The sequence below is a fragment of the Podarcis muralis genome, chromosome 2 (assembly GCF_964188315.1).
Source record: "Podarcis muralis chromosome 2, rPodMur119.hap1.1, whole genome shotgun sequence".
Taxonomy (NCBI): Eukaryota; Metazoa; Chordata; class Lepidosauria; order Squamata; family Lacertidae; genus Podarcis; species Podarcis muralis.
In genome coordinates, this window is record NC_135656.1 from 116,103,201 (window position 1) to 116,127,940 (window position 24,740).

General features: G+C 44.8%; 1 protein-coding gene across 2 annotated transcripts; it reads left to right on the forward strand.

Annotated features, from left to right (window-relative positions):
- The first annotated feature begins 978 nt into the window (after positions 1 to 978).
- On the forward strand, positions 979 to 23,747 carry LOC114591897 (uncharacterized). Of its 2 annotated transcripts, XM_077921030.1 has the most exons (11): positions 980 to 1,249; positions 3,262 to 3,338; positions 6,048 to 6,122; positions 9,209 to 9,415; positions 10,061 to 10,083; positions 10,579 to 10,691; positions 12,040 to 12,090; positions 14,012 to 14,091; positions 15,559 to 15,685; positions 16,832 to 16,951; positions 17,335 to 23,747. In XM_077921030.1, the coding sequence occupies exons 2-11, from the start codon at positions 3,318 to 3,320 to the stop codon at positions 19,641 to 19,643; spliced, it is 3,126 nt and encodes a 1,041-aa protein (XP_077777156.1). In that variant the 5' UTR covers positions 980 to 1,249; positions 3,262 to 3,317; the 3' UTR covers positions 19,644 to 23,747. The 2 variants fall into 2 exon arrangements, with proteins under 2 accessions (XP_077777158.1, XP_077777156.1); XM_077921032.1 differs by lacking the exon at positions 16,832 to 16,951 and having other exon boundaries at positions 979 to 1,249.
- Positions 23,748 to 24,740: the final 993 nt, after the last annotated feature.

Below are 24,740 nucleotides of genomic sequence, written 5' to 3' on the forward strand. Positions count from 1 at the left end.
ACAAAGAGTCGGACACGACTAAACAACAACAAAAACATTACCTCTTTGCAGCTACCCAACAATTCATTTAGCCAATCTGCCTATTTGATTGTATCCATTATTACCAACTCCACCTGGTACGTAGGCTGAGACCCTATCTGCCTGCAGACTGTCTCGCCAGAGTGGTACATGCTCTGGTTATCTCCCACTTGGACTACTGCAATGCTCTACGTGGGGCTACCTTTGAAGGTGACTCGGAAACTACAACTAATCCAGAATGCGGCAGCTAGACTGGTGACTGGGGGCGGCCGCCAAGACCACATAACACCAGTCTTGAAAGACCTACATTGGCTCCCAGTACGTTTCCGAGCACAATTCAAAGTGTTGGTGCTGACCTTTAAAGCCCTAAACGGCCTCGGTCCTGTATACCTGAAGGAGCGTCTCCACCCCCATCATTCTGCCCGGACACTGAGGTCCAGCACCGAGGGCCTTCTGGCGGTTCCCTCATTGCGAGCAGCAAAGCTACAGGGAACCAGGCAGAGGGCCTTCTCGGTAGTGGCGCCCGCCCTGTGGAACGCCCTCCCATCAGATGTCAAAGCGATAAATAACTACCTGACATTCAGAAGACATCTTAAGGCAGCCCTGTTCAGGGAAGTTTTTAATCTGTGATATTTTACTGTATCTTTGGTTTCTATGGAAGCCGCCCAGAGTGGCTGGGGAAACCCAGCCAGATGGGCGGGGTACAAATAATAAATTATTATTATTATTATTATTATTATTATTATTATTATTATGGCTCATTTATTATTGCACCTTTCCTCCAAGGAGCTCAAGGCGTGGGGGTACAGAGCTCTTCCCCAAACCACAACAACCCTGCGAGGTAGGTTGGGCGGAGAGGCTGCAACCTCTCAGTTTGAAATTTGGACCACGCATCTTGGCCTGGGCTGAGCCTTCCCTGCGGCCAGCAGAGGGCTGTCTAAAATCCTCGCCAGGCGAGGGAGCTGGTCGCTTGCTTGCTCCTCTCTCCGTCTCTGATTTCGGATGAGATGAACGCGGCTTTCCCCAGAACTTTGTTTTGAAGCGGCATCCGGCATCCGCGCCCACCCGCCCGGCAGCCCCCCTTCCCGGCACCCGGGCAATTGAGGAGCGAGGCGTTGCGGCGGCGGCGGCGGCATCTTCTCCCCATCAGCAACAGGGAGCCCACGGAGGAAGGACCCGGGGGCTGAATTTCCCCGCTGCGGCAGAAAGGCGTTGAGAAAGTCTGGGAAGGGTAAGTGTGGAGGGGAGAAAAGCAAAGATCTGAAGATCTGATTTGTTACGCTGAACATGGTGCTCACTCACCGCAGCCTATTGTTTAGTGCAGCTTGCAATGCAGTCCTTTGCATTTTTACCCAGAAGTAAATCCTGCCGAGTTCAATAGGACGTACTTTCTGGTATGTGCCCCATTATTCTTCCAGCTTATCATCATCATCATCATCAACAATAATAATAATGTCTTTTCCCCTGGCAGATGTAAGGTGGCTTACAGCTAAAATAGAAAGAGCAAAAAAGATATTTTTTTGGGGGGGGGAGGGAAACAAGCATTTGAAAGCAATGAATCACTAACAGAATATCTTTCTATCTCTCTATCTGATCTATTAAAACATACCGATCATTGCAATAAAAACATCACAGCACCAGCCCTTTCCTTAAAATAAGTCAGTTTCCCCAAAAGCCTGCTGGAACAAGAGAGGCAGTCTAATTTTAAGAGGCTTAATCCGAAATGAAAAGACTCTGTGGCTTACGAAACACCCCAAAAGTGCTAAAAACATTTAGTAATCCTGCTGTTAAGATTCGGTTTCTCCTTCAAGGAAGAAGGAAGTTCTGTGAACATGTTTCACAATAACTGAATTTTGATTTTAAACCTAAATAGCACAAGCCTTCTATCTTTCCTGGAGAGAAACCGGCTAATAATACTCCCCCCACCCCCCACCCCTGTTGAGGATGCTGTTCAAATATTAAACTATTACTGTACTATCCATTGTAAAAGTTGCTTCATGTCACTCAGTCTTTAGGATTCACTGCAGAAACCTATGCATGCTTACTCAGAGGCCAGTCTCACTATGTTCATTTAGGCTTACTCAAAGGTAAGTGTTCATAAGATTGCAGATGGAGCTGCCTTCCCAGGGCCAGGATCTCCGTAAAATTAATCTCAAGACTGGGCATCGGATACAACTTATCTTTGTGTGTACATATGTTGATATGTACATACTGCAAAGCATCACACAATTAATTATCAAATTGTTAGCTAGCACTTTCTCTTATTTATTTATTTATTGGGTTTAAATTTCATTTATTTGAAGCGTGTGAACAAATTATCCTACTTGTAAGCAAAAATTTAAAAAATAATAAAATAATTAAAAAAGCTTTTCCAGCAGCTTGCAAATAGAAATGAAGTCAGCTCTTGTCATCGGGCTTACAAATCCAGCAGACACGACACAAAAGGAAAAACAGGACTGGGAGGGAAGAGGAAAAAACACAACTCAGGCACTAGGTCTTAGTTATGGAGTTGTTGCAATGGCCAGCCGGAATGGAGGGATTGGTGGGGAGGAGCCAAAACTTGTTAAGTCTTTCAGCAGAGTCAGTGGAGAAACAGAATTGATAAGAGTTGAAATTAGGGTTCTTTTTTCCTCTTTCTTTCTGCCTGTAAGGCTTATGGCTAGGGCTGGTGAGAGTTGTTGTTCGACAACACATGGAAGGCACCATGTTGGGTACTCCTACCATAGATGCCAACTCCCTGGGGCCCTGTGTGCCCAAGCACCCACAAAATTGCCCATGAAGGGGCCGGGCAACCACAAATTTCAGTGCCAGGGCCATGCATGCTGCATAGCACCCATGACCCCTGACACCCACAGTTGCGGGGCCAAGCTGGTATACTCCTGAGTCCTAATATGGAATCATTTAGGTTTTAGATGTTGTTTCGCTGTTTTTTAAGATATGTGTTATTTATTGTTTTAAGTTGCTTTGAGTTACTTTGGTATAAAACCCCCACAAAACTACAGTAATAAGTTTAATCAATAACAATATAAAGGGGTACAGGCTTTACTTCAGTGGCACACCACACAATTTTCATCCAAAATGTCCCAGGGATCTGCAAGTAGGGTAGGAATTTTCCCCTGCCTGAAAGCTTGGAGAGGTGCTGCCAGTGAGTGCAGGCAGACCACACCGATAATTGCTTTATTATTTGGCATTCCCCAAGCTTTGTTTTTTAATTCCTTTTCTGTTCTTCTTTCTTCCGGACAGGTGGAGGCATCTGGTCCATATTTCTCCCCAGAGATCCTGTTGACTTTTGCAGCAAGATGGAAAGTGATGCAACTTGGGTAAGAGAGCATTAAAATGAGCAGGCAACCAATTTATTTATCTACCTATTTATTATATCTCACTTTCCCCCCAAGCAGCTGCATACACAGTTCTTCCCCTGTCACCCACTATTTAATCCCCACGATGACCCTTTGAGGTATGTTTTGGCTGAGAGGCAGTGACTGGCTCAAGATCACCCAGTGAGCTGTGCAGGGATTTGAATTCTGGTCTCTCAGATCCTGGTCCAACATTCTAACCTGGCATTTCTCAGTCTTGGGTCCCACAATGCTGTTGGACTACAACTCCCATCATTCCTAGCCAGCATGGCTATATAAATGTATGGGATATAAATGTATAAAAGCATGGGATATAAATGTAACAAATAAATTAAAAAAGAATCCTGGGAAGGGCACTTTACCCCTAACAGAGCTACAATTCCCAGCACCCTTAACAAGTTAAAGTTCCCAGGATCCTTTGGGGGGAATCATGCACTTTAAATGTGTGGTTGCGGCCTGAGAATTCCAGTTTTACTCTGCCTGTCAACAAATGACCAGGGAGGCGGGAAGCCTCAGCCAGCTGCTCCTGCTGATGCAACCCTTGCATGTCTCAGAGGCGAAGGTTAAAACACTTGTTTTTGTCCGTTCAAAGAAGAAAGGACTGAGGAAAGCGCAGCTGGCACATGGTTTTTCCTGCCTCTCAAGGAAAGGATACATCTCCTTTCGCTCTGTCTCTTTCAGACAGAAAGGATCAGTCTCACTGCTGAGAGGAAGCCAGGCTGAGCAAGGAAGTGATTTGTAGGAGAAGTTACCAATTAGTATTAGCATTATTATGAATTAAATTTGTATGCCGCTCTTTATCCAAAGACCACATGAAAGTCCACATAAAAATAAAAAATGAGAACACAAAATCCTAATAAAACAAAAGCAAACCAATTACTGCCCTCCCACAAACACATTTAAGAGCCATAGAAGAGTGGTTCCCAATTAGCTAAGTACTGTGGGCCTCCTGTTTTTCATGGACCCCCTACTTTCGAAAATTTAGATATCTCTGTGGTAGTTTTTGTTATGGGAAACACTGGCCTGCGGGAGCTCCAATTGGAGAACAGCCTTTACGAAAGGTGTCATGGGCTTTGAAGACACTCGAACTCAGGATGAAAGCGAGAAGCGTGCTAAGAGAGCCAGTGTGGTGTAGTGGTTAAGAGCGGTAGTCACGTAATCTGGGGAACCGGGTTCGCTTCTCCGCTCCTCCACATGCAGCTGCTGGGTGACCTTGGGCCAGTCACACTTCTCTGAAGTCTCTCAGCCTCACTCACCTCACAGAGTGTTTGTTGTGGGGGAGGAAGGGAAAGGAGAATGTTAGCCGCTTTGAGACTCCTGAAGGGGAGTGAAAGGCGGGATATCAAATCCAAACTCCTCCTCCTCCTCCTCTTCTTCTTCTTCTTCTTCTTCGAGGAAGGCATGTTTGGCAAATCCTCACCATGATCAACTTCCATCTGGAAACCTATGTCCCCACTGTGGAAAAATGTGCTGATCCAGAACTGGCCTCCACAGTCACTTACAGTCTCACTGTTAAGACCGTGTTCATGGAAGACAATCTTACTCGGCTACGAGTGATCGCCAGAGAAGAAGAAAAATAGATGATCTCGGGAAACCCACTAGTGGGACACAGAGAAATAGCCCTTCCCCCCCACAGCACAGCACATGGTGGTCAGTGGCATAAAGGTAAAGGTAAAGGTACCCCTGCCCGTACGGGCCAGTCTTGCCAGACTCTAGGGTTGTGCGCTCATCTCACTCTATAGGCCGGGAGCCAGCGCTGTCCGCAGACACTTCTGGGTCACGTGGCCAGCGTGACAAGCTGCATCTGGCGAGCCAGCGCAGCACACGGTACGCCGTTTACCTTCCCGCTGGTAAGCGGTCCCTATTTATCTACTTGCACCCGGGGGTGCTTTCGAACTGCTAGGTTGGCAGGTGCTGGGACCGAATGACGGGAGCGCACCCCGCCGCGGGGATTCGCACCGCCGACCATGCGATCGGCAAGTCCTAGGCACTGAGGTTTTACCCACAGCGCCACCCGCGTCCCCGGTCAGTGGCATACTGACCCTTTAAAGAAGAAGAGGCTAAATATTCTCTTATTTGCTAAGGCGATTCTTCTAGAATTCATTGCAAATATCCAAAGGTATTTTCAGCTTCCTAGTAGAATTTGAGAGCTGCTCAATGAGCTGGTTTGAGCGCTTGCTTCTGTTTACATGGACCTCTCCCTGCCAACCTCCACAATATATTGTTTGTGGTCCTTGGAATAAAATAATAATAAAAAAGATTAAAAGATTTTAAGGAAACTGTGAAGGTTCAAGACCTTTATGTGTGCCCTAGTTTGGATTATCTGTGTTATTTCATATGAAAACCATTACTCCCTTCTTTCAGATATCTCTTGAAGACTTTCCTATTTAGGCTGCCCTTTGCAAGATCAATTTTCTTTGTAATCCAATCAGTTATGTTGATGCTTTAATGATGATGACTTTTGTGGATATATTTGTTGATTTTGTTTTTATATTTTGCATTCTGCCTTGTTATTACATTTCTTATGAAAGTGTAGCTTGCAAATCGGTAAATAAATAAACAAAACTTAATTAAAAAAACACACCCTATACTTCTATTGGGATATATGTGGGAATGTTCCTTACCGTAATTAAAATGATCATAGCCTCCCCCCCTCTGCCCACGGACCTTTAGGTGCTGCAGGACAGCGTCAATGACAAGAGAGAAGAAATCAAAGCACAACGTCGAAGAAAAAGTGAGGATTTGCTGGTAAGCATATGAGGATGGAAATCTTAAAACTGATGCCCAGAAATTTGCTAATCCCTTTGCCTGAATCCAGATTGGATGGAGAGGGCACTTTAGTGAGCTGAAAAGTGCTGAAAATTGGGCAAAGGAGAGGCAGATTATTACTTTCATGGGGACTTCTCAACACCCATATACTTTTCTGCCACTGCTGTGGCCTAGTTCAGCGCCCCTCAGAATTGACACTGTCCTGGCATGGCGTCATTCCAGGGCATTTGGAGCATGTGGTGGAAAAACAGAGGGTGCCGGGTTGATGTTGAGCAAGCAAAAGAGTTGTAACAGCTTGCCAGAGTACAGCTCCCATGATACCTGGCTGTTGGCCAGGCTTGTTAGACTTGATGGGAGTTGTAGTTTGGAACTTGCAGAAGGTGTTAGGGTTTCCCCACCCTCAAATTAAGGGATTGTGTGTGTATGTGTTTTATGGATGAGATTTTTGTGTCTTCTCCAAGCCTGGGGTTTTATATCTGTGAGATGGGATCCTGAAGTCTTTTTCTTTGGCAATCACTCGTAACCGAGTAAGATTGTCTTCCATGAGCATGGTTTTAATGGTGTGTCTGTAAGTGACTGTGGAGGCCAGTTCTGGATCCACACGTCCTTCCACAGTGGGGACATAGGTTTCCGGGCAGGAGTTGATCATGGTGAGGGTTTGCCAAACATGCCTTCCTCTTAGCACGTTTCTCCCTTGCGTCCTGAGTTTGTGCCTCTTCAGAGCCCATCACACCTTCGTAAAGCTGGAGCGCTCGCAGGCCAGTGTTTCCCAGTTGTTGGTGTTTAGCTTACATTTTCTATTTGCCTTGAGAGCATCTTTAAACCTCTTTTGTTGTCCACTGGCATTTCGCTTTCCATTTTTAAGTTCAGAATAGAGTACAGGCATGGGGAAACCTCAGTGCTGTGGGTGGGGAATAATGCTGTCTCCCAGGTCTCTCTATAAGGCCTGTGTCTACATCCCTTTAGGGCTCTGTTTTGCCCCTTCCTCTACTAATTTTGTGTGGCTGGAATGTGCCCTTGAGCCATAATGGAGGATGGAGAGGCCTGGAAGGCTTAACACTGGTATGCGGAGCCCCTCTTCACAATCACTGAAGTGGTCAAACCAGTCTCTTTGTGTTAAACCAGTCTCTTTGTTAAGTTAATGGCCTTAGGGAAGCCTTGAACAGCATTTTTTGTTAAAGGGGATTAAAGAGTTGGCCCGTACAGGTGTGTTGCCATAGAAACGCTAGCTAAGGATGCTTTTCAGGAGCAGTGCGCAGGCCTTCCTTCCCGCACCACACCTGGCTAGAGGCCATGGGGTAGAAGAACAATAGGGGATGAGCCAGGAAACCTAGTGCAGGGTGTGGGGCGGGCATCTTTTGTGGTGCTAATGTCACAAGCCCTTCCATCATATGTTCCATCTGTGTGTGTAAATAAAACCATATAACAGAAAGGGTGCATACACACCATACATTTAAAGCACACGTCTGCTCCCAAAGAATTCTAGGGTTGTTTGTTTGGGGAAGGGAGTGGAGGATGTGCTTTAAAAGTGTGGTGTGTACGTAGCCAAAGACACCACACTTTCCAATGACCTTCGTTCCAAGGAAACCGATCCGAGGTATGCGGTAGTACCCCTTAAACCTCTCACTACTCAGAGATTGGCCACACGCAGCAAAAATGAGCCAACTGAGTGTGCTGCTCACTCTGGCACACTCCCACAACAGGTGTTTGAAGCTAAGTAAATGTGACATTGGCCACCATCTGTAGGTATCTGGTAGCTACTGTGAGAAATACTCTTGTATGGTGAGCTTTCCCTCAAACCAGCTTCCGTCCAGCTGCGGTTAAGCTGTGGTGTGCACAGTTCAGGCAGCCATTGAGCGTGTGCAGATGGCAGCTTCAGTGAACTGGATTTTAGGGCAGGGAAGCCTGAAATCAGGCAAGGGGCATCAGCTGAAGACATCCCCAACTCCTCTGTGATGTGCACAGCAACTTTTCCCCTCACGGAGCTACAATTATTAGAGTTTCCTGTGAAGAGGGATTGATTGTTAAACCACTCTGAGAATTGTAGCCCAGTGAGAACAACTCTCGGCGCCTTTAAAAGACTTTGGCTCCCAGAATCCTTTGTGGGAAGCCATGACGGTTTAAAGTGGTATCATGGTGCTTTCAAAGTATGGTGTGAGTATGGCCAAAGAAACATCACTTAGGAGGGGGCCATTTCCACCCTTTATGGTAGCAGATTTCAGGAGGGAACTTTTTGAACGTCTTAAAGTTCTGTCAGGCTCATGGTTGCCATTTTGGATATTTTGAAACCCCAAATGGCCATTGCCAGCCTCGCGTAACTTAGAAACTTAGAAAATTAGAGTTGGGAGGGATCCCAAGGATCATCTGGTCCAACCGCCTACATACACAGGAACTTCAAGAGGTTCAATGAATTTTAGCACTCTCCTCAGTTTTGCAGAAGTCCTCATTGAAGAACAAAAGGGGGAGGGAGGTTCCCTTTCTTTGGTTCCTGAAAAAAAAATTCATAAAATTAAAATATCACCCCCTCCCCTCAATAAGGCTGGGCTAAGCTTTTGTTGGTTTGCTTTCTTGACTAATCTGTGGAGCAGGAGTTGCCAACTTTTCTGGGCCAGTGGGCACATTTGGGATTTTGAGAAAGTGCTGGAGGTGCCTGTCACAAAATGGCTGCTGCATGACACAAAATGGCCAACACATATAAAAGAACAGAAAAAAAGGCAGGAACACAAAATGGCATGGCATTTCTTCTCCCCACCCCACAAATTATTGGGAAAAAGAGAGGAACCTATAGCAGCTAAGGTTGTGCTTGCTCACAGGGACTTCTTTGCTCAAAACCAGGAAGAGTGTCCAAGTCTTGGCAACCATTGGAGCAGGGTCACATTTAAGGGAGTGTGTTCAATGTAGTGGAGGCCAAGCCAGTGAAGCACAAACTGAGCAGTATTGTGGGTTTTTTGAGAGGATATTTAGGTGCTTTAGGTGGTATTAGTGAGTACACTGATAGCCCCAAATTGGTCAACCCCAATAGGGAGAGTGTGACGCCACAATGATCTTTCCCCTATTAATTGCAGAGGGAGACAGAAGCTGAGAGGAAGAACATAATCCGGGAGTGGGAAGAGCTGCGAAGGTTTGTCGAAGACCAAGAAAAACTCGTGTTGAGGAGGCTGCAAAAGCTGGACAATGACATTGTTAGGAGGAGAGATGAGAGAGTTTTGGAAGGTTCTGAGCAAGCAACATTTCATGAAAGCAGAGAAAGCAACCAGAATCCACTTGTGAAGGTGGGGAATCCCTGTCTTATTTGTCATCATTACATTTGTATCCTGCCTTTCCTCCAAGGAGCTCAGGTCAAGGTGGCACACTTGGTTCTCCCCTCATTTTAGCCTCACAATAACCCTCTGACGTGGTTTAGGCTGAGAGATGGCAACTGGATTTAGGTCACCCAACAAACTTCATGGCCAATTGGGGATTGAGCCTTTGTCTCCCAGGCACCCTAACCACTATGCCACACTGTGCCAAGGACGAGTCAAACGTTTTAAACAGTGCAATTATTTGTGTGTCTTCTCAGATGCAAGCACCATTGAATTCACTGGGGATAACACCCAAGTAAGTGAGCATAGGGTTGCAGCCATATTGGTTTAATTGACTCAATGGTGACCCCCCTTTCTCTCTCCCTCTATAGAAAAAATAATAGAGGATGAACTATTTGTTGTGTATTTAATTAAAACTAGAAGCCACATATCTATTTTTTTAAAATAAATATTTTGTTTTATTGAAGTTTTTAGAAGATAGATGCAAACCAAAATAAGAGAATAAAAAAACAGCTATGTTCATTTTAATGGGGAAAGTTACAGGAAGGGGTTAACCAGAATGATACAGATGCCTGATTCATGTCTTCTCTCCCCTCTTTCTCTTTTTTCCTGCAGAGCATCAGAATGACTGAAAGCAGGTATATTTTGCCTAATATTTATCTTTCGATGTGTTAAACTACTTTGGAACTGCCTTGGACAATGTTGTAGATAGAAGTGGAACTAGAACAGGGAGTGAGGTGTCCGTTTCCCTAAATTCCTTTATCATTATCAAAAGGTCCCATCCTTTGGGGATTTTGAGGAGGGAGGTGGTTCACTGCAAAATATTTCTACAGCCAGTCCAGGAAGCACTGCTGCCTGTCAAAACAATTAGTAAGCCCCAAGTGCTGGATCACATTTTATGGGGTCTCTGATTGGTTGGGATCACTGAAGAAGAACGAAGCAGGAAATAAATGACATCAAAACAGCCACAGGGAGACAAAATTGTATGGGAAGGCAGTATAGGAAAAAGAGGGTTTAAGGGGTTTAGGGGTTCAGCTCCAGGAAGTTGCTAATTACAAGATGACAATAAATCAGGATAACTTTTGCAACAACAGTAAGTGGGATCGATTATTCACTTACTGTCTCTTCATCAGGAAGAATGGGGCATTTCCTGAGTTTGAAAGCGGTTTTCTGGAACTGGAACAGAGGATAAGACATTTTTCAGAGAAGAGGATGGTATTGCAAGAGGTTCTACTGGCATTTAAAGGTGAGGTCAGCCTGCTGGAGTCTGAATTAAAAGAGTTGATATCCACACAGGGTATTAATTCAAGAAAAGGATTATGAAATCTCATACCCTCCAACATTTCTCCAATGAAAATAGGGACGTCCCATTCCATAATGATAATTTCACTATTTATACCTCACACATATTATTGTGTTTCCTCAGCACCCTGGGCAGCTTCCAACATATATAAAACCATAATAAAACATACCCTTCAACATTTTTCCAATGAAAACAGGGACATCCTAAGGAAAAGTGGGACATTCAGAAACCAGCATGGCTTTTCTAAATCAGGGATGTCCCTGGAAAATAGGGTCACTTGGAGAGTCTGAAATCTTCAGGTGGAATTCTGTCTTGAAATTCACATTTTTGGCTCAAAGTAATTCTGCTTCTACTTTTGGATTTTTGCTGATTTTGCTCATGAGACCATACTTTTGATGTTTGCAGTTGTAGCCCTCAAATATTTTTGCACAGGTGCATTTTGCTTACGCTTGTACTGCACCGTGCATTTTGTAGGCTTATGGCTGTGCAAACAGGGAACCGAATGTTTACAGATTTTTGAATGGCCTTGCTGAAAGGCTGTCACAGGATTCAGGATTACAGAAAGTCAGCATGAGCGGAATATAACATCTTGAGAATAGTATTTGTATTGCACCGTCTGTAAAGAACAATGACATTAATGTTGGATTAAGCGACGTGGATTTGAGAGGAGATCCCACTGTGTAGATGCACTCCAGTACTGCACATACAAAAATTAGCCAGACTCTTATGTAAATATATGTCTCCCTGCTCTCCCCCTTTAAGGTTTTGGCAGTTCTCTAAGTGCCAATCTGTGGGACCCCAAGGTTTGTAGAAGTGTAAAGATGCCATTAGAAAAAGAGCCCTAAGGGGAAGACGGAATCTTCCAAAACAGCCCAATGAAAATACAGTGCTGCCTCTGGTTAAGAACTTAAGTCATTCTGGAGGTCCATTCTTAACCTGAAACTGTTCTTAACCTGAGGTACCACTTTAGCTAATGGGGCCTCCTGCTGTCGCTTCACAATTTCTGTTCTCATCTTGAAGTAAAGTTCTTAACCCAAGATACTACTTCCGGGTTAGTGGAGTCTGTAATCCGAAGTGTTTGAAACCTGAGGTACCACTGTAGAGCATGCTCAGTGGCCTCCGAATGCTGGCTGGCTGTTGGAGAAGGGGGAATGGAATGGAGTATCCTGAAAAAGGCATAGCTGAAACTTGAAACGAGCAATCCACCCTGCAAAATTTTGTTGCAATTTCCATTGGTTAGGACCAAACATGGGGAAGGGATTATTATCTTTCCCATTCTTTCTTTCCTCAGAGATTTTGCAGCTGGAGCTGGGGAACGATGCAGAGCCATCTTTCTTATCTGGTAAGGCAGCGTGAATATTTCCTAATGGCCTAAGGCTTGCAGATTTAGACAGCACTAGGCTTGAAGGACCATCTAGTCTTGAGATGGTACGAGGCAGCTTTTAAATTCCTGGGTGGGTGTTAAGCCTCAGATTATAAATTTAGTAGCCTCAGAGCCAATCTATATATAGTTATGTATGCCAACAGTCTGCTATCTGTGTTTATAGCACCTTCCAGACTTCTATAATCAAACCGGATTCAGCTCTGTCCACTGGAGGCTCAGGTAGCGTTAGCAGCTAGAAATGCCAAGACAGGTGCCATTTTCCCATCTCCGCCGTATCAAGCAGTTGGTCCCTTACATTTCTCGCCCTGATCTGGCCACAGGGATCCATGCGACGGTCACCTCCAGGGGTCCCTTTACCTTTACTACCTAGCCAGTCTACCTACAAGATTGCATTATCCCACATGCACCAACTCAACCACTTCATTAGGGGGATTGGCACTAATAGAGGTTCCTCATAATACGCATTCTGCATTTGTAATAGCTTGATTGTTTAGTGTGGCAGCAACTGCTCCTCGGAACTCGCTCCCTATTGAGATCAAGCAGGTACCTTAACTGTACTCTTTTTGGTAGCTGCTAAAACATTTCTGTTTAGACAAGTCTTCCCAGATGCTTAGAAGGTTGAGGTAATTTTAATCTGTTTTACTACTTTTAACTTTTTGCATGTTTTAAAATATGGCTGTGGATTTTTCCTCAATTTTATCTTTTTGTAAATTGCTTTGAGGTTGTTGGAGGTTTTTTTTACAATCAAGCGGTGTATAAATTGTATGAAATAAATAAGATGAATAAATGTGGGCTGGTCTCTGCCCTCAAGGAGCCTACAATAGAAAATCAGCGTTGGACAAAAGTACAGTGGGAGAAGGAGAAATAAGGGTAGGAATGGATGAGTGTGAGCAGTTGCTATTGAATGTACATTTGATTTTTAATCAAGCAGGATTCTGATCGCTTTAAATTGAGCAATCAAAAATAAAATCAGCCACTTTAGAACAATTATGCATAATGAAATTTGATTTTAAAATGACATCAAATTGCATCTGCCAAGGGTCAGTGAATAAGGGGTTAAGCCAATGGCTCTGCATTGGCTTGTGATTGACTATTGTTCATTGAGGGGATTGATTATATTCTTAAAATTTGCTATGACGAGCATGTAGAACATCTTTTTGGAGACTGTGCAAGTTGCAAACAAAGGTATTGGTGGTGGGAAATCACAAGCTAGAATGCTCCGTAATATCAAAAAATCTCCCTGCACACAGAAAGTTAGTATCTGAGGGAAAAGGCTGGGGAAATGGTCACAGGGGACTGCACCTGCTTGGAGAGCGCCATTCCATAGGATTTCTTTTGATACTTGTTTCTGCTATTTCATGAACTGGATTTCCTGCTGGTTGGGTTCTTCCTGCCCAGTGGCAGCAGTAGGGAACCTCAGGCCCCAGAGACCAAACATAACAGTCCAGGCTTTGCTGTCCAGCCCTTGGAACTCTTTCCTAGCCATACCCCTGACCGGCCTGGCTTTGCACCCTCCTTGGGAGTTCTAGCCTGGCTGGAATGTGCCCTTCAATGTTTCTTGTTTGCTCAGGTGGAAGAAAGAGAGTTGTGTGTGTGTGGAAACCACATTGGTGTACAAAGGTAAAAATTTGCATTTGTTGCTCCACCCACTTTTGCCTCTGGCCCTTGGAAGATTGCTCAGAAAAGGCTCCTAACCCCTCTGCCCCATGATGTTTTAATTGTACTGTTTCATGTTGCTGTTTTAATGGGCTTCATTTTCCTCTGTCTGTGCAAGCTGCCTTGAGAGACCATTGAAATGGGTGTATTGCTGAGTAGAGAAACGAATAAACAGACAATGATGTGCAACAGACATCTGAAAAATCACTCTCTCTTTCCCCAGGGTGCCAAGGAAGGTCATCATTCTACTCCAGATTTCTACATCTTCACAGAAGATGTGGAGGAAAAATAGAGCTGGTTCAGGTAAAGGGATTTGCAAATATGTCTGGTCTCGTGTCCTGTTCTCAACCAGCTGAGTATGGGAAGCCGCCAAGCAGGACTTGAGCACAATAGCTCTCCTGCAATTTCCAGTAGCTGGTGTTCAGAAATCTACTGCCTTTGACCATGGAAGCAGACGATCACCATCATGGCTAGTAGCCATTGATTGTCTTATCCTCCATGAATGGCAGCAGGGGAAGGAATAATAATAACAATAATAATTTTATTTATTTATATCCGGTCCATCTGGTTGGGTTTTCCGAGCCACCCTGAGTGGCTACCAGCAGAACATTATTAATAATAATTATTTAAAAGCAATAAAACATCAAACATTAAAAACTTCCCTAAACAGGGCTGCCTTCAGATGTCTTCTAAAAGTCAGATAGTTGTTTATTTCCTTGACATCTGATGGGAGGGCGTTCCACAGGGCAGGTGCCACTACCAAGAAGGCCCTCTGCCTGTTTCCCTGTAACTTCGCTTCTCGCAATGAGGGAACTGTCAGAAGGCCCTTCGGAGCTGGACCTCAGTGTCTGGGCAGAACGATGGGGGGTGGAGACGCTCCTTCAGGTATACTGGGCCAAGGCCATTTAGGGCTTTAAAGGTCAGCACCAAGACTTTGAATTGTGCTTGGAAACGTACTGGGAGCCAATGTAGGTCTTTAAAGACCGGTGTTATGTGGTCTCGGCAGCCACTCCCAGTCACCTGTCTAGCTGCCGCATTCTGGATTAATTGTAGTTTCCGGGTCACCTTCAAAGGTAGCCCCACACAGAGCGTATTGCAGTAGTCGAAGCAGGTGATAACCAGAGCATGCACCACTCTTGTGCGACAGTCCACGGACGTGTAGGGTCTCAGCCTGCATACCAGATAGAGCTGGTACACAGCTGCCCTAGAGACAGAATTGACCTGCACCTCCATGGACAGCTGAGAGTCCAAAATGACTCCCAGGCTGCGCACATAGTGGACAAGGTAATCCCTTAAGTTACCTAGTTCTGAGCCATTAAGGTTTTATAAACCAATAGTTTATAAAAAATGATGTTTTTGAATTATGGTGCTGGAGGAGAGACTTGAGAGTCCCATGAACTGCTAGAAAATCAAACCTCTCCATTCTGAAGGAAATCAGCCCTGAGTGCTCACTGGAAGGACAGATCCTGAAGCTGAGGCTCCAATACTTTGGCCACCTCATGAGAAGAGAAGACTAAACAACAACAACGAATCAATAGTATCACCTTGAACTTGGACCAGTAATGAAATGGGAGCTGGTGCAACCATGATATGATTGTGACACATAGTGTTCTGCTTGACCACAAGCTGAAAGGCCTCTGCATCTGTTCAGAGGTGCCGTCTTCCTTGATGCTTCACATGTCATTGGAAGGAAGAGCGCCATGTGTCAGCAAGCAAGGCAGAAGTGGCCCTGTGTTCCTTCATCCTTGTTGACTGTCTTTTGTGTTTCAGGAACCTGTGTCATTCGAGGAGATAGCTGTACATTTCACTGAAGGTGAATGGGCTCTCCTGGACCCCCCTCAGAGAGCCTTATACAGGGATGTCATGCAGGAAAACTATGAAAATGTGACCTCTTTGGGTAAGAATTCCTTTATCTTTTATTTTGAGTGTGGAGTGTGTGCATCATTGAACCCAGTTGATCCCCTCCTGGTGTTATGGGATTCAAGAAAGTTTGCATGGGTTTGTTTATTTACAAGTGCCTTCAGACCATACCTTGAGACCATGCTTACCCTTTCCAAATGTTTTTATCCCCCTCGCTCTCTATTCACACAGCTGCTTCTTTGTCTACCTGCAGCTTTGATGCTGTTTTTCTTTTTTAAAACAAGGGCTTCATGGGAAGGCAATCACAGCCAATCAGAAATCACACAGGTAGCATAAGAACAAATTCATTCTGGCTACACAGTGGCATTATGAAGCCAAATCAGAGCGAGGACAGGAAGCCCTGCCTTTACTCTGATTTGGCTTAATAACATTATAGCATAGAAAAATTGTGATCAGGCCCCTAGCATTGTCAAATTAATCTGCTCGGTTAGATTTGGCTATGTTGATTGTCTATGATTCAGATTTTCTTTATTTGTAGCCAGTTGCCAATATAACAAAACAAGCAAGACAATACAGGAATATGTTAAACATATACATTTTTTTGTGTCCAACACTGTCATTCCACTTGCACAATGAAACTCTGCTTGCACAACCAAACTTCCCCCTCCTCTCACCTGCAGCAAGCCTAGTGTACCCTCAAAATCTTCTCCAGAGGGTTGGAGGACTCTCTGGAGCAGATTTTGGGGACTTGTGGGGAAAAGAGAAGTCCCATTGTGTTAGCAACTTGTGTGGCGTTGAACACAATCATTTGTCTTCTAAATTTACTCCAATTCCTTTACGTTAAATTAAAAAAAAAATCACATTGAGAGTCTCAGCACTGTTTTGGTTCAAAAAAGTATCTTATAGCTTCTTAATGCCAGTGCATATAAATAACAAATGCGTGTATATCAGCCAACAACCATCTAATTTTGAAATCATTTTAGTTATTGACCCTCTAGAAAATCCTGACATGAATAGAGGAATCCATCCAATTTGGCCGTGTCAAAGTGTCATAAAGCGAAATGATGCAGGAATAACAACTCAAGGCGTGCTGTTAAATTTTATTAGGATGGTTCAGGAAAAAAACTTCAAGTTGAATTAACAACACAGTTTTTCTTCTTTCTGATTTCACTTTTGTGCCCAGTTCTTTCCCTTACCAATTCGGATCGAAACTCCTGGGTGGAGGAAGGGGACGAGTTGATCTCCCTGGGTCTACACCCTCCGGGCTCTGAGAAAGGGAACAAACATGAAGTCACCAGAACAGGTGAGAGAAAGGGAAGTACAAGACAGACCAGCACTGTCAATGGCTACTGGCAAAGGTGGCTAGGATATGTCTCCAGCATTTGTGACTGTATAATTCTGAATGCTAGGAATTGCAACTAAGGAGAGTGCTTTTGCACTCAGGTCCTGATTGTGGGCTTTCCATTGGCTAGCCGCTGAGAGAAACTATGGCAGAGTTGATGCCAGGTGAGAGCATTCCATAGACTAGGGGCTACTATAGAGAAGACCTGTTCTGTTGTCCTCACTCTCCAGACCCCTCTCTGAGTGGCACTCAGCTGACTGTCTCAGGGTCCAAGCAGGTTCATATGTGGAACTGCTGCAGTCCTTCAGGTACTCACTGACCTGTCTTTCCTCTCTTTATTGCAGTGCAAGATGGGCAGCAGAAAAAGGAGGAGGAGAATCCAGCAGCGGAAAATGCTAAGGGAGATGACAATCCTAAGAAAGGCAATGTAAGAAAGGCAAGGAAGAACGTAGCGCCAGGAAATCCTAAGGTGGTTGAAAAGTCTAAGGAATACATTCTTAGGAGGAAAAATCAAGTCCCTGGAAATTCTAAGGAAATTGGGCAGTCTGAGAGAGATGTTCTGAGGAAAAATCAAGTCCCTGGAAGTTCTAAGGAAACAGGACGTTCTAGAGGAGAAGTTCTGAGGAAAAATCGAGTTCCCAGAAATTCTAAGGAAATTGACCATTCTAGGAGAGATATTCAAAGGAAGAATCTAGTGCTGAGAAATGCTAAGGAAATTAGGAATTCTAGGGGGGATGTTCCGAGGGACAATCTGGTGCCAGAAAACTCTAAGGAAATTGAGTGTTCTAGGGGAGATGTTCTGAGGAAAAATCGAGTCCCCAGAAATTCTAAGGAGACTGGACATTCTAGAAAAGTTCTGAGGAAAAATCAAGTCCCTGGAAATTCTAAGGAAATTGTCCATTCTAGGAGAAATATTCAAAGGAAGAATCTAGTGTTGAGAAATTCTAAGGAAATTGGGAATTCTATGGGGGATGTTCCGAGGGAGAATCTGGTGCCAGAAAATTCTAAGGAAATTGAGTGTTCTAGGGGAGATGCTCTAAGAGAGAATCTATTTCCTGGAAATCCTAAGGAAATTGGGCATTTTTCGGGAGACATTCCAAAGAAAAATCTAGTGCTGAGAAATGCTAAGGAAATTGGGAATTCTAGGAGAGATGTTCTGAGGAAAAACCAAGTTCCCAGAAATTCTAAGGAAATTGGACATTCTAGGAGAGACGTTCTGAGGAAAAATCGAGTCCCCAGAAATTCTAAGGAAACTGGACATTCTGGAGGAGAAGTTCTGAGGAAAAATCAAGTTCCTGGAAATTCTGAGGAAATTGACCATTCTAGGAGAGATATTCAAAGGAAGAATCTAGTGTTGAGAAATTCTAAGGAAATTGGGAATTCTGGGGGGGGTGTTCTGAGGGAGAATCTGGTGCCAGAAAATTCTAAGGAAATTGAGTGTTCTAGGGGAGATGTTCTCAGAGAGAATCTATTTCCTGGAAATCCTAAGGAAATTGGGCATTCTACGGGAGACATTCCAAAGAAAAATCTAGTGCTGAGAAATGCTAAGGAAATTGGGAATTCTAGGAGAGGTGTTCAGAAGAAAAACCAAGTTCCCAGAAATTCTAAGGAAACTGGACATTCTAAGGGAGAAGTTCTGGGGGAGAATCTGGTGCCAGAAAATTCTAAAGAAGACACCTCTTTCAGAATGTGCAAAGAAAAAATGCTCCAGGGTCATGATAGGAAAGTTGCAACTTGGCATCAGCACAGATCAGAAAAGCAGCAGAAAGCTGCACAAAAGACCAGCCAGGAGAAACCAACTCCTCCTCAGGATGACAGTGGGGACATTGGTCAAACCACTGCCCAGAAGGAGATCTGCAAGGACAGGAGGCAAAAAGCATGCCCTAAATGTGGGAAAGTTTTTAGTCAGAGTATACTGCTTCTTAAGCATAAGAGAACCCACACGGGAATGAAGCCGTATCAGTGTTTGGACTGTGGAAAAATCTTCAGCCAGCGTTCCCACCTTAATATACATCGGAGAACTCACCGCAGAGAGAAACCATATGAATGCTTGGACTGTGGGAAAGCTTTCCATCGGAGCTCCCACCTTGCTTCACACCGGGGAATCCACACAGGAATCAAACCTTACAAATGTTCAAGTTGTGAGAAGAGCTTTCGTCGGGGGCCTGACCTCAGGAGGCACCAGAAAACCCACACAGGAGAGAAATTGCATAAATGTTTGCATTGTGGGAAAAGCTTTGGTCTGAGCTCTAGCCTTATTAAACACGAAAGAATCCACACAGGAGAAAGGCCGTATAAATGTCCAGACTGCCCGAAAGGTTTCAGCCAGATGTCTCATCTTATTGTACACAAGAGGATCCACACAAAGGACAAACCGTACAAATGCTCTGTCTGTGGCCAGGGCTTCAGCCAGAAAGCACATCTCATTTCACATGAGAGAATCCACACAGGAGAGAAACCTTTTAAGTGCTCGGACTGTGGCAAAAGCTTTAAACTGAACTCAGCTTGTATGAGCCACGAGAGACGACACAGAAACAACTTGGGTGCTCAGACTGCTGGGAAAGCTTCTGTCGAGGCTACAGCTTCACTTGACGCCACAGGACCGACAAGGAAGTCAAACCGTAGAAACGTTCAGAGAGTGGCCAAAGCTTAATTGTGCTTAAGGAAATGTACAGTGGTACCTTGGGATGCGAACAGGATCCGTTCCAGAGCCCCGTTCGCATTCTGAAGCAAACGCAACCCGCTTCTGCGCGTTTCGCTGCTTCTGTGCATGCGTGTGATGTCATTTTGACTGCGCATGCGCGCACAGCAAAACCCAGAAGTAACATGCTCCATTACTTCCGGGCCACCACGGAGCGCAACCCAAAAATACTTAAATTGAAGCACATCTATCTCAAGGTATGACTGTATTGTGAAAGGGAGATTACCTGGGTCCAGAGCAGATGTGCCATGGGAGAGTTGTGATGCAATCTCCTAGTTTCTTTATCTTGAAAGAAACAGTGAGTGGTTCTGCTTTCGATTCCCTGTGACAAAAGGCAGATTCACACCATAGCTTTAAAGCATATCCAACACACAGGGGTTTGTTTGTTTACTTACAACACACATTTAAAGCAGAAGACTTCCCCACCAAGCATTCTGGGATTTCCCCCTTCACAGAGCTACAAGCATCCTTAACAAACTACAGTTCCCATGATTCCCTGGAGGAAGCAATGTGCTTTAAATGTGTGGTGTGGATCTGCTCCAAATTTAAATGCTCCCCCCCCCTGCACCCCGCCCCCCCCCCCCACATTCCAGTTAGTGGTGCAGCTAGGCCTGTAGGATACTGAAGCTTAGCCCCTATGGCTACCCTAGAATGGCAGATGACGTGAGGTTGCTACAGCATCCTTTGTTAACTATCTTATGTGGCAGGACGTGGGTGGCGCTGTGATCTAAACCACTGAGCCTCTTGGGCTTGCTGATCAGGAGATCGGCGGTTCGAATCCCCACAATGGCATGAGCTCCCATTGCTCTGTCCGAGCTCCTGCCAACCTAGCAGTTCGAAAGTACGCCTGTGCAAGTAGATAAATAGGTACCGCTGTGGCGGGAAGGTAAACGGCGTTTCCGTGCGCTCTGGTTTCCATCACAGTGTTCCGTTGTACCAGAAGTGGTTTAGTCATGCTGGTCACATGACCCAGAAAGCTGTCTGTGGACAACCACCGGCTCCCTCGGCCTGAAGCAAAATGAGCACTGCAGCCCCATACAGTGGTACCTCGGGTTAAGAACTTGATTCGTTCTGGAGGTCTGTTCTTAACCTGAAACTGTGCTTAACCTGAGGTACCACTTTAGCTAATGGGGCCTCCAGCTGCCGCTGTGCTGCCGCCATGCGATTTCTGTTCTCATCCTGAAGCAAAGTTCTTAACCTGAGGTACTATTTCTGGGTTAGTGGAGTCTGTAACCTGAAGCATCTGTAACCTGAAGTGTCTGTAACCCGAGGTACCACTATAGTCGCCTTTGACTGGTAAAGGGGTCCTTTACCTTTACCTATGTAAATTGCCATGTGGTGGTTGTTCAGGAGGGAATTGATGATGATGATGATGATGATGATGATGATGATGATGATATTATATGACTGTCTAAAGGAAGAGGCTCTCCATAAATTTTGGATCCATGGTCTGAAATTACCCTGCGTAATTATTAGGACAAAATTTTCCAAAGCTAATATGGCGGGTACATGGGGCGAGGGGACAGGAACTTGTGTCATGCCTATGTTTCCTATGTATGTCTGACAGCTTCAAGAGATGATTTAATTAAACAGGAGGGGAAAGGGTTATCTCTTCCCCAGTGCCACTGCCCCAATCAGTGGGGAGATTTATCACAGAGATGCCTGCGCCTTCAGTGCTAATGAGTGAGGATGACAGAACTACTTGCCCAAAGAACCCTGGAAATCACAGGGTTCTTGTTAGGGGGGGGGGTGCCTAACAACTCTCAGCACCTAACACAGAGATGCCAGGATACTTTGCCAGGTGTGTTGGGAGGGGGGAGCCATGACTACTTTAAATTGTATAAGAGTACTTTAAATGGGTGGTGTGGATATGAGGAGATGAGACAAGTTGATGTTACTAGCTGCTTGACCGCAGACCAGACTTCCTCAACCAGTAGTGGACTCTCCTTCATTAGGGGTTTTTGGGAGATGGCTGGATGACTATCAGGGATGGATCAGCAGCGGACCCAAGGGTCATCTAGTCCAACCCCCTGCAATGTAGGAATCTCAGCTAAAGCATCCATGACAGATGGCCATCCAACCTCTGCTTCAAAACCTCCAAGGAAGGAGAGTCTGCCACCTCCCAAGGGAGACCGTTCCACCGTCCAACAGCTCTCGCTGTCAGAAAGTTTTTTTCCTGATGTTTAGTAGGAATCTCCTTTCTTGTAACATGAAGCCATTGGTTTGAGTCCTACTCTCCAGTGCAGGAGAAAACAAACTTGCTCTCTCTTCCATGTGACAGCCCTTGAGATATTTGAAGATGGCTATCATATCTCCTCTCAGTTTTCTCTTCTCCATGTTAAATGTACCTAGCTCCTTCAACTGGTCCTCATAAGGCTTGGTTTCCAGACCCTTGATCAACTTTGTTGTCCTGCTTTGCACACATTTCAGCTTGTCAACATCCTTCTTAAATTGTGGTGCCCAGAACTGGATATAGGAAAATATATGGGGTTCCTTCCAGCTCTGATTCTATGCCTTGGGATAGATTAGCTCTCCCTCTCCCCAAAATACACATTTCCCCTTTCCTCTAAAAATTGGTCTCTCTGTCCCCCCTTCTTCATTTGTGATTGGGGCAGACCTCTTTCTCCTTTTTTTTTTAAACCTTCCTCCCAGCTACATGCTATGGAGATGGGAGGAAGTGATGGATCCCTGAGATAACAGGATGGACTGCATCCCCTCAGGCGTGCAGGTAGAGAGGGGGTGCTTCTTTTCGAATGTTTATTTCCATTCAAACAAGACCCTGTAAGTAGAAAACAAGCCCATCACAGAGGGAGCTTGGTTCATTCATTCAGAGCGATTGTTGCCCACACTTCAGCAGGAAAAGCTCCAAGAGAAGCTTTGTTGTTGTTGTTTAGTCGTTTAGTCGTGTCCGACTCTTCGTGACCCCATGGACCAGAGCACGCCAGGCACCTCTGTCCTCCACTACCTCCCGCAGTTTGGTCAACCTCATGCTGGTAACCTTGAAAACACTATCCAACCATCTTGTCCTCTGTTGCCCCCTTCTCCTTGTGCCCTCCATCTTTCCCAGCATCAGTGTCTTTTCCAGGAAGTCTTCTCTTCTCATGAGGTGGCCAAAGTACTGGAGCCTCAGCTTCACGATCTGTCCTTCCAGTGAGCACTCAGGTCTGATTTCCTTAAGAATGGATGCATTTGATCTTCTTGCCGTCCATGGGACTCTCAAGAGTCTTCTCCAGCACCATAATTCAAAAGCATCAATTCTTCGGCGATCAGCCTTCTTTATGGTCCAGCTCTCACTTCCATACATCACTACTGGGAAGACCATGGCTTTAACTATACGGACCTTTGTTGGCAAGGTGACATCTCTACTTCTCAAGATGCTGTCTAGGCCTGTCATTGCCCTTCTCCCAAGAAGCAGGCGTCTTTTAATTTCGTGGCTGCTGTCACCATCTGCAGTGATCAAGAGAAGCTTAGAAATCAATAATAAATAAATAAATAAATGAGCATGCCCTTCCTTCAAGATTTACAGTCTAAAAAGGCATGGCAAAAAAATGAAATGAAGGAAGAGGTTCTAGTCCAGGTTTTCGTCTGCTTTGCTTTTTTCTGTCTGCCTCTTGTAGGAGCTAATTCCATATTTTAACTATAGGCTGTGTTCCATACTTTAACTATGGGCTGTGTGAAGAATACTTTTATCGGTTCTTCTAAATCTTTCAACGTTCATTGGATGTCTCCAAGTTCTCTCTATCCATTTTCCTCCCTCTCCTGCTGTAAAGAATTTTCTATTGCCCAGCATTTTTGACTGATTAGCCTAGCATTAATTTGGTTTATGTGTAACATTTTAGTAATAATTTAACTGAGGAAAGTGTGTAAAGTTGTTTAGAGTTACTGCATTGCTGGTTTTTATTCTTAACTGTTGCCTTTGGCATTTTAGCTGTTTTGACAATTGTATGTTTTCATAACTACATTTTTTAATTGTTGTAATTTAATTTTGCTAGTAGAAATGGTAAAAAAAGGCAAGGTATCGATCACTATTTTAAATAAATGCATAATTTTAAAGAATTCATTTATTTTATTTTTTAAAAGGTTATCTGCCCACTTTGGCTATATCTGCTTACCAAAAGCATTCAGTGGTATTTACTTCTGAGTAGCTGTATACCTGACTTTGGTGCTTAAAGGCATATGTAACTGCCAAACACACATGACGGTTGGATCCAAAGATGCCTTGCATGAGCAGAAAGACACTTTCAAATAACACATATACCCCAAACACACATTCTGCTGGTCATGTCACGCCCCCCACGCCCCCCCCCCACAGCAGGAGCAGGGAGATCTACAGGTAGAAATGGCGATCTGCTGCTAGCTCTCCAGGTGATTTGCCATAGGTCAGTAAGGCTTTCTGTCCATTTATTTATTTATTTATTTAAATTTGAACACCACTTTTCCATATAAATAAGCTGCTGCATTAATCGAAACAAAATGTTTCCGGAGTATGGCTGGGCTATCTCTGTCCTAGAGGAAGGAGTTACGGTTGGCACAGCAGCCTGAACTGTCATGCAACGAAGCCACTTTGGTGTCCAAAGAATAAGGCTGGATTTAATAGCAAGCACCCCTTGCCCTATATGGGACACGGGTGGCGCTGTGGTCTAAACCACAGAGCCTAGGGCTTGCCGATCAGAAGGTCGCGGTTCGAGTCCTTGCAACGGGGTGGGCTCCCGTTGTTCGGTCCCAGCTCCTGCCAACCTAGCAGTTCGAAAGCACGTCCAAAAGTGCAAGTAGATAAATAGGTACCACTCCAGCAGGAAGGTAAACAGCGTTTCCGTGTGCTGCTCTGGTTTTGCCAGAAGCGCCTTAGTCATGCTGGCCAGATGACCCAGAAAAACTGTCTGCGGACAAATGCCGGCTCCCTTGGCCAGTAAAGCGAGAAGAGTGCCACAACCCCAGAGTCGTTCATGACTGGACTTAACTGTCAGGGGTCCTTTTACCCTTTACCCCCTGCCCGAACTGCATATTTGAGACTGCAGCCTTATCTAGAATAAGACCAGAGACACCTTC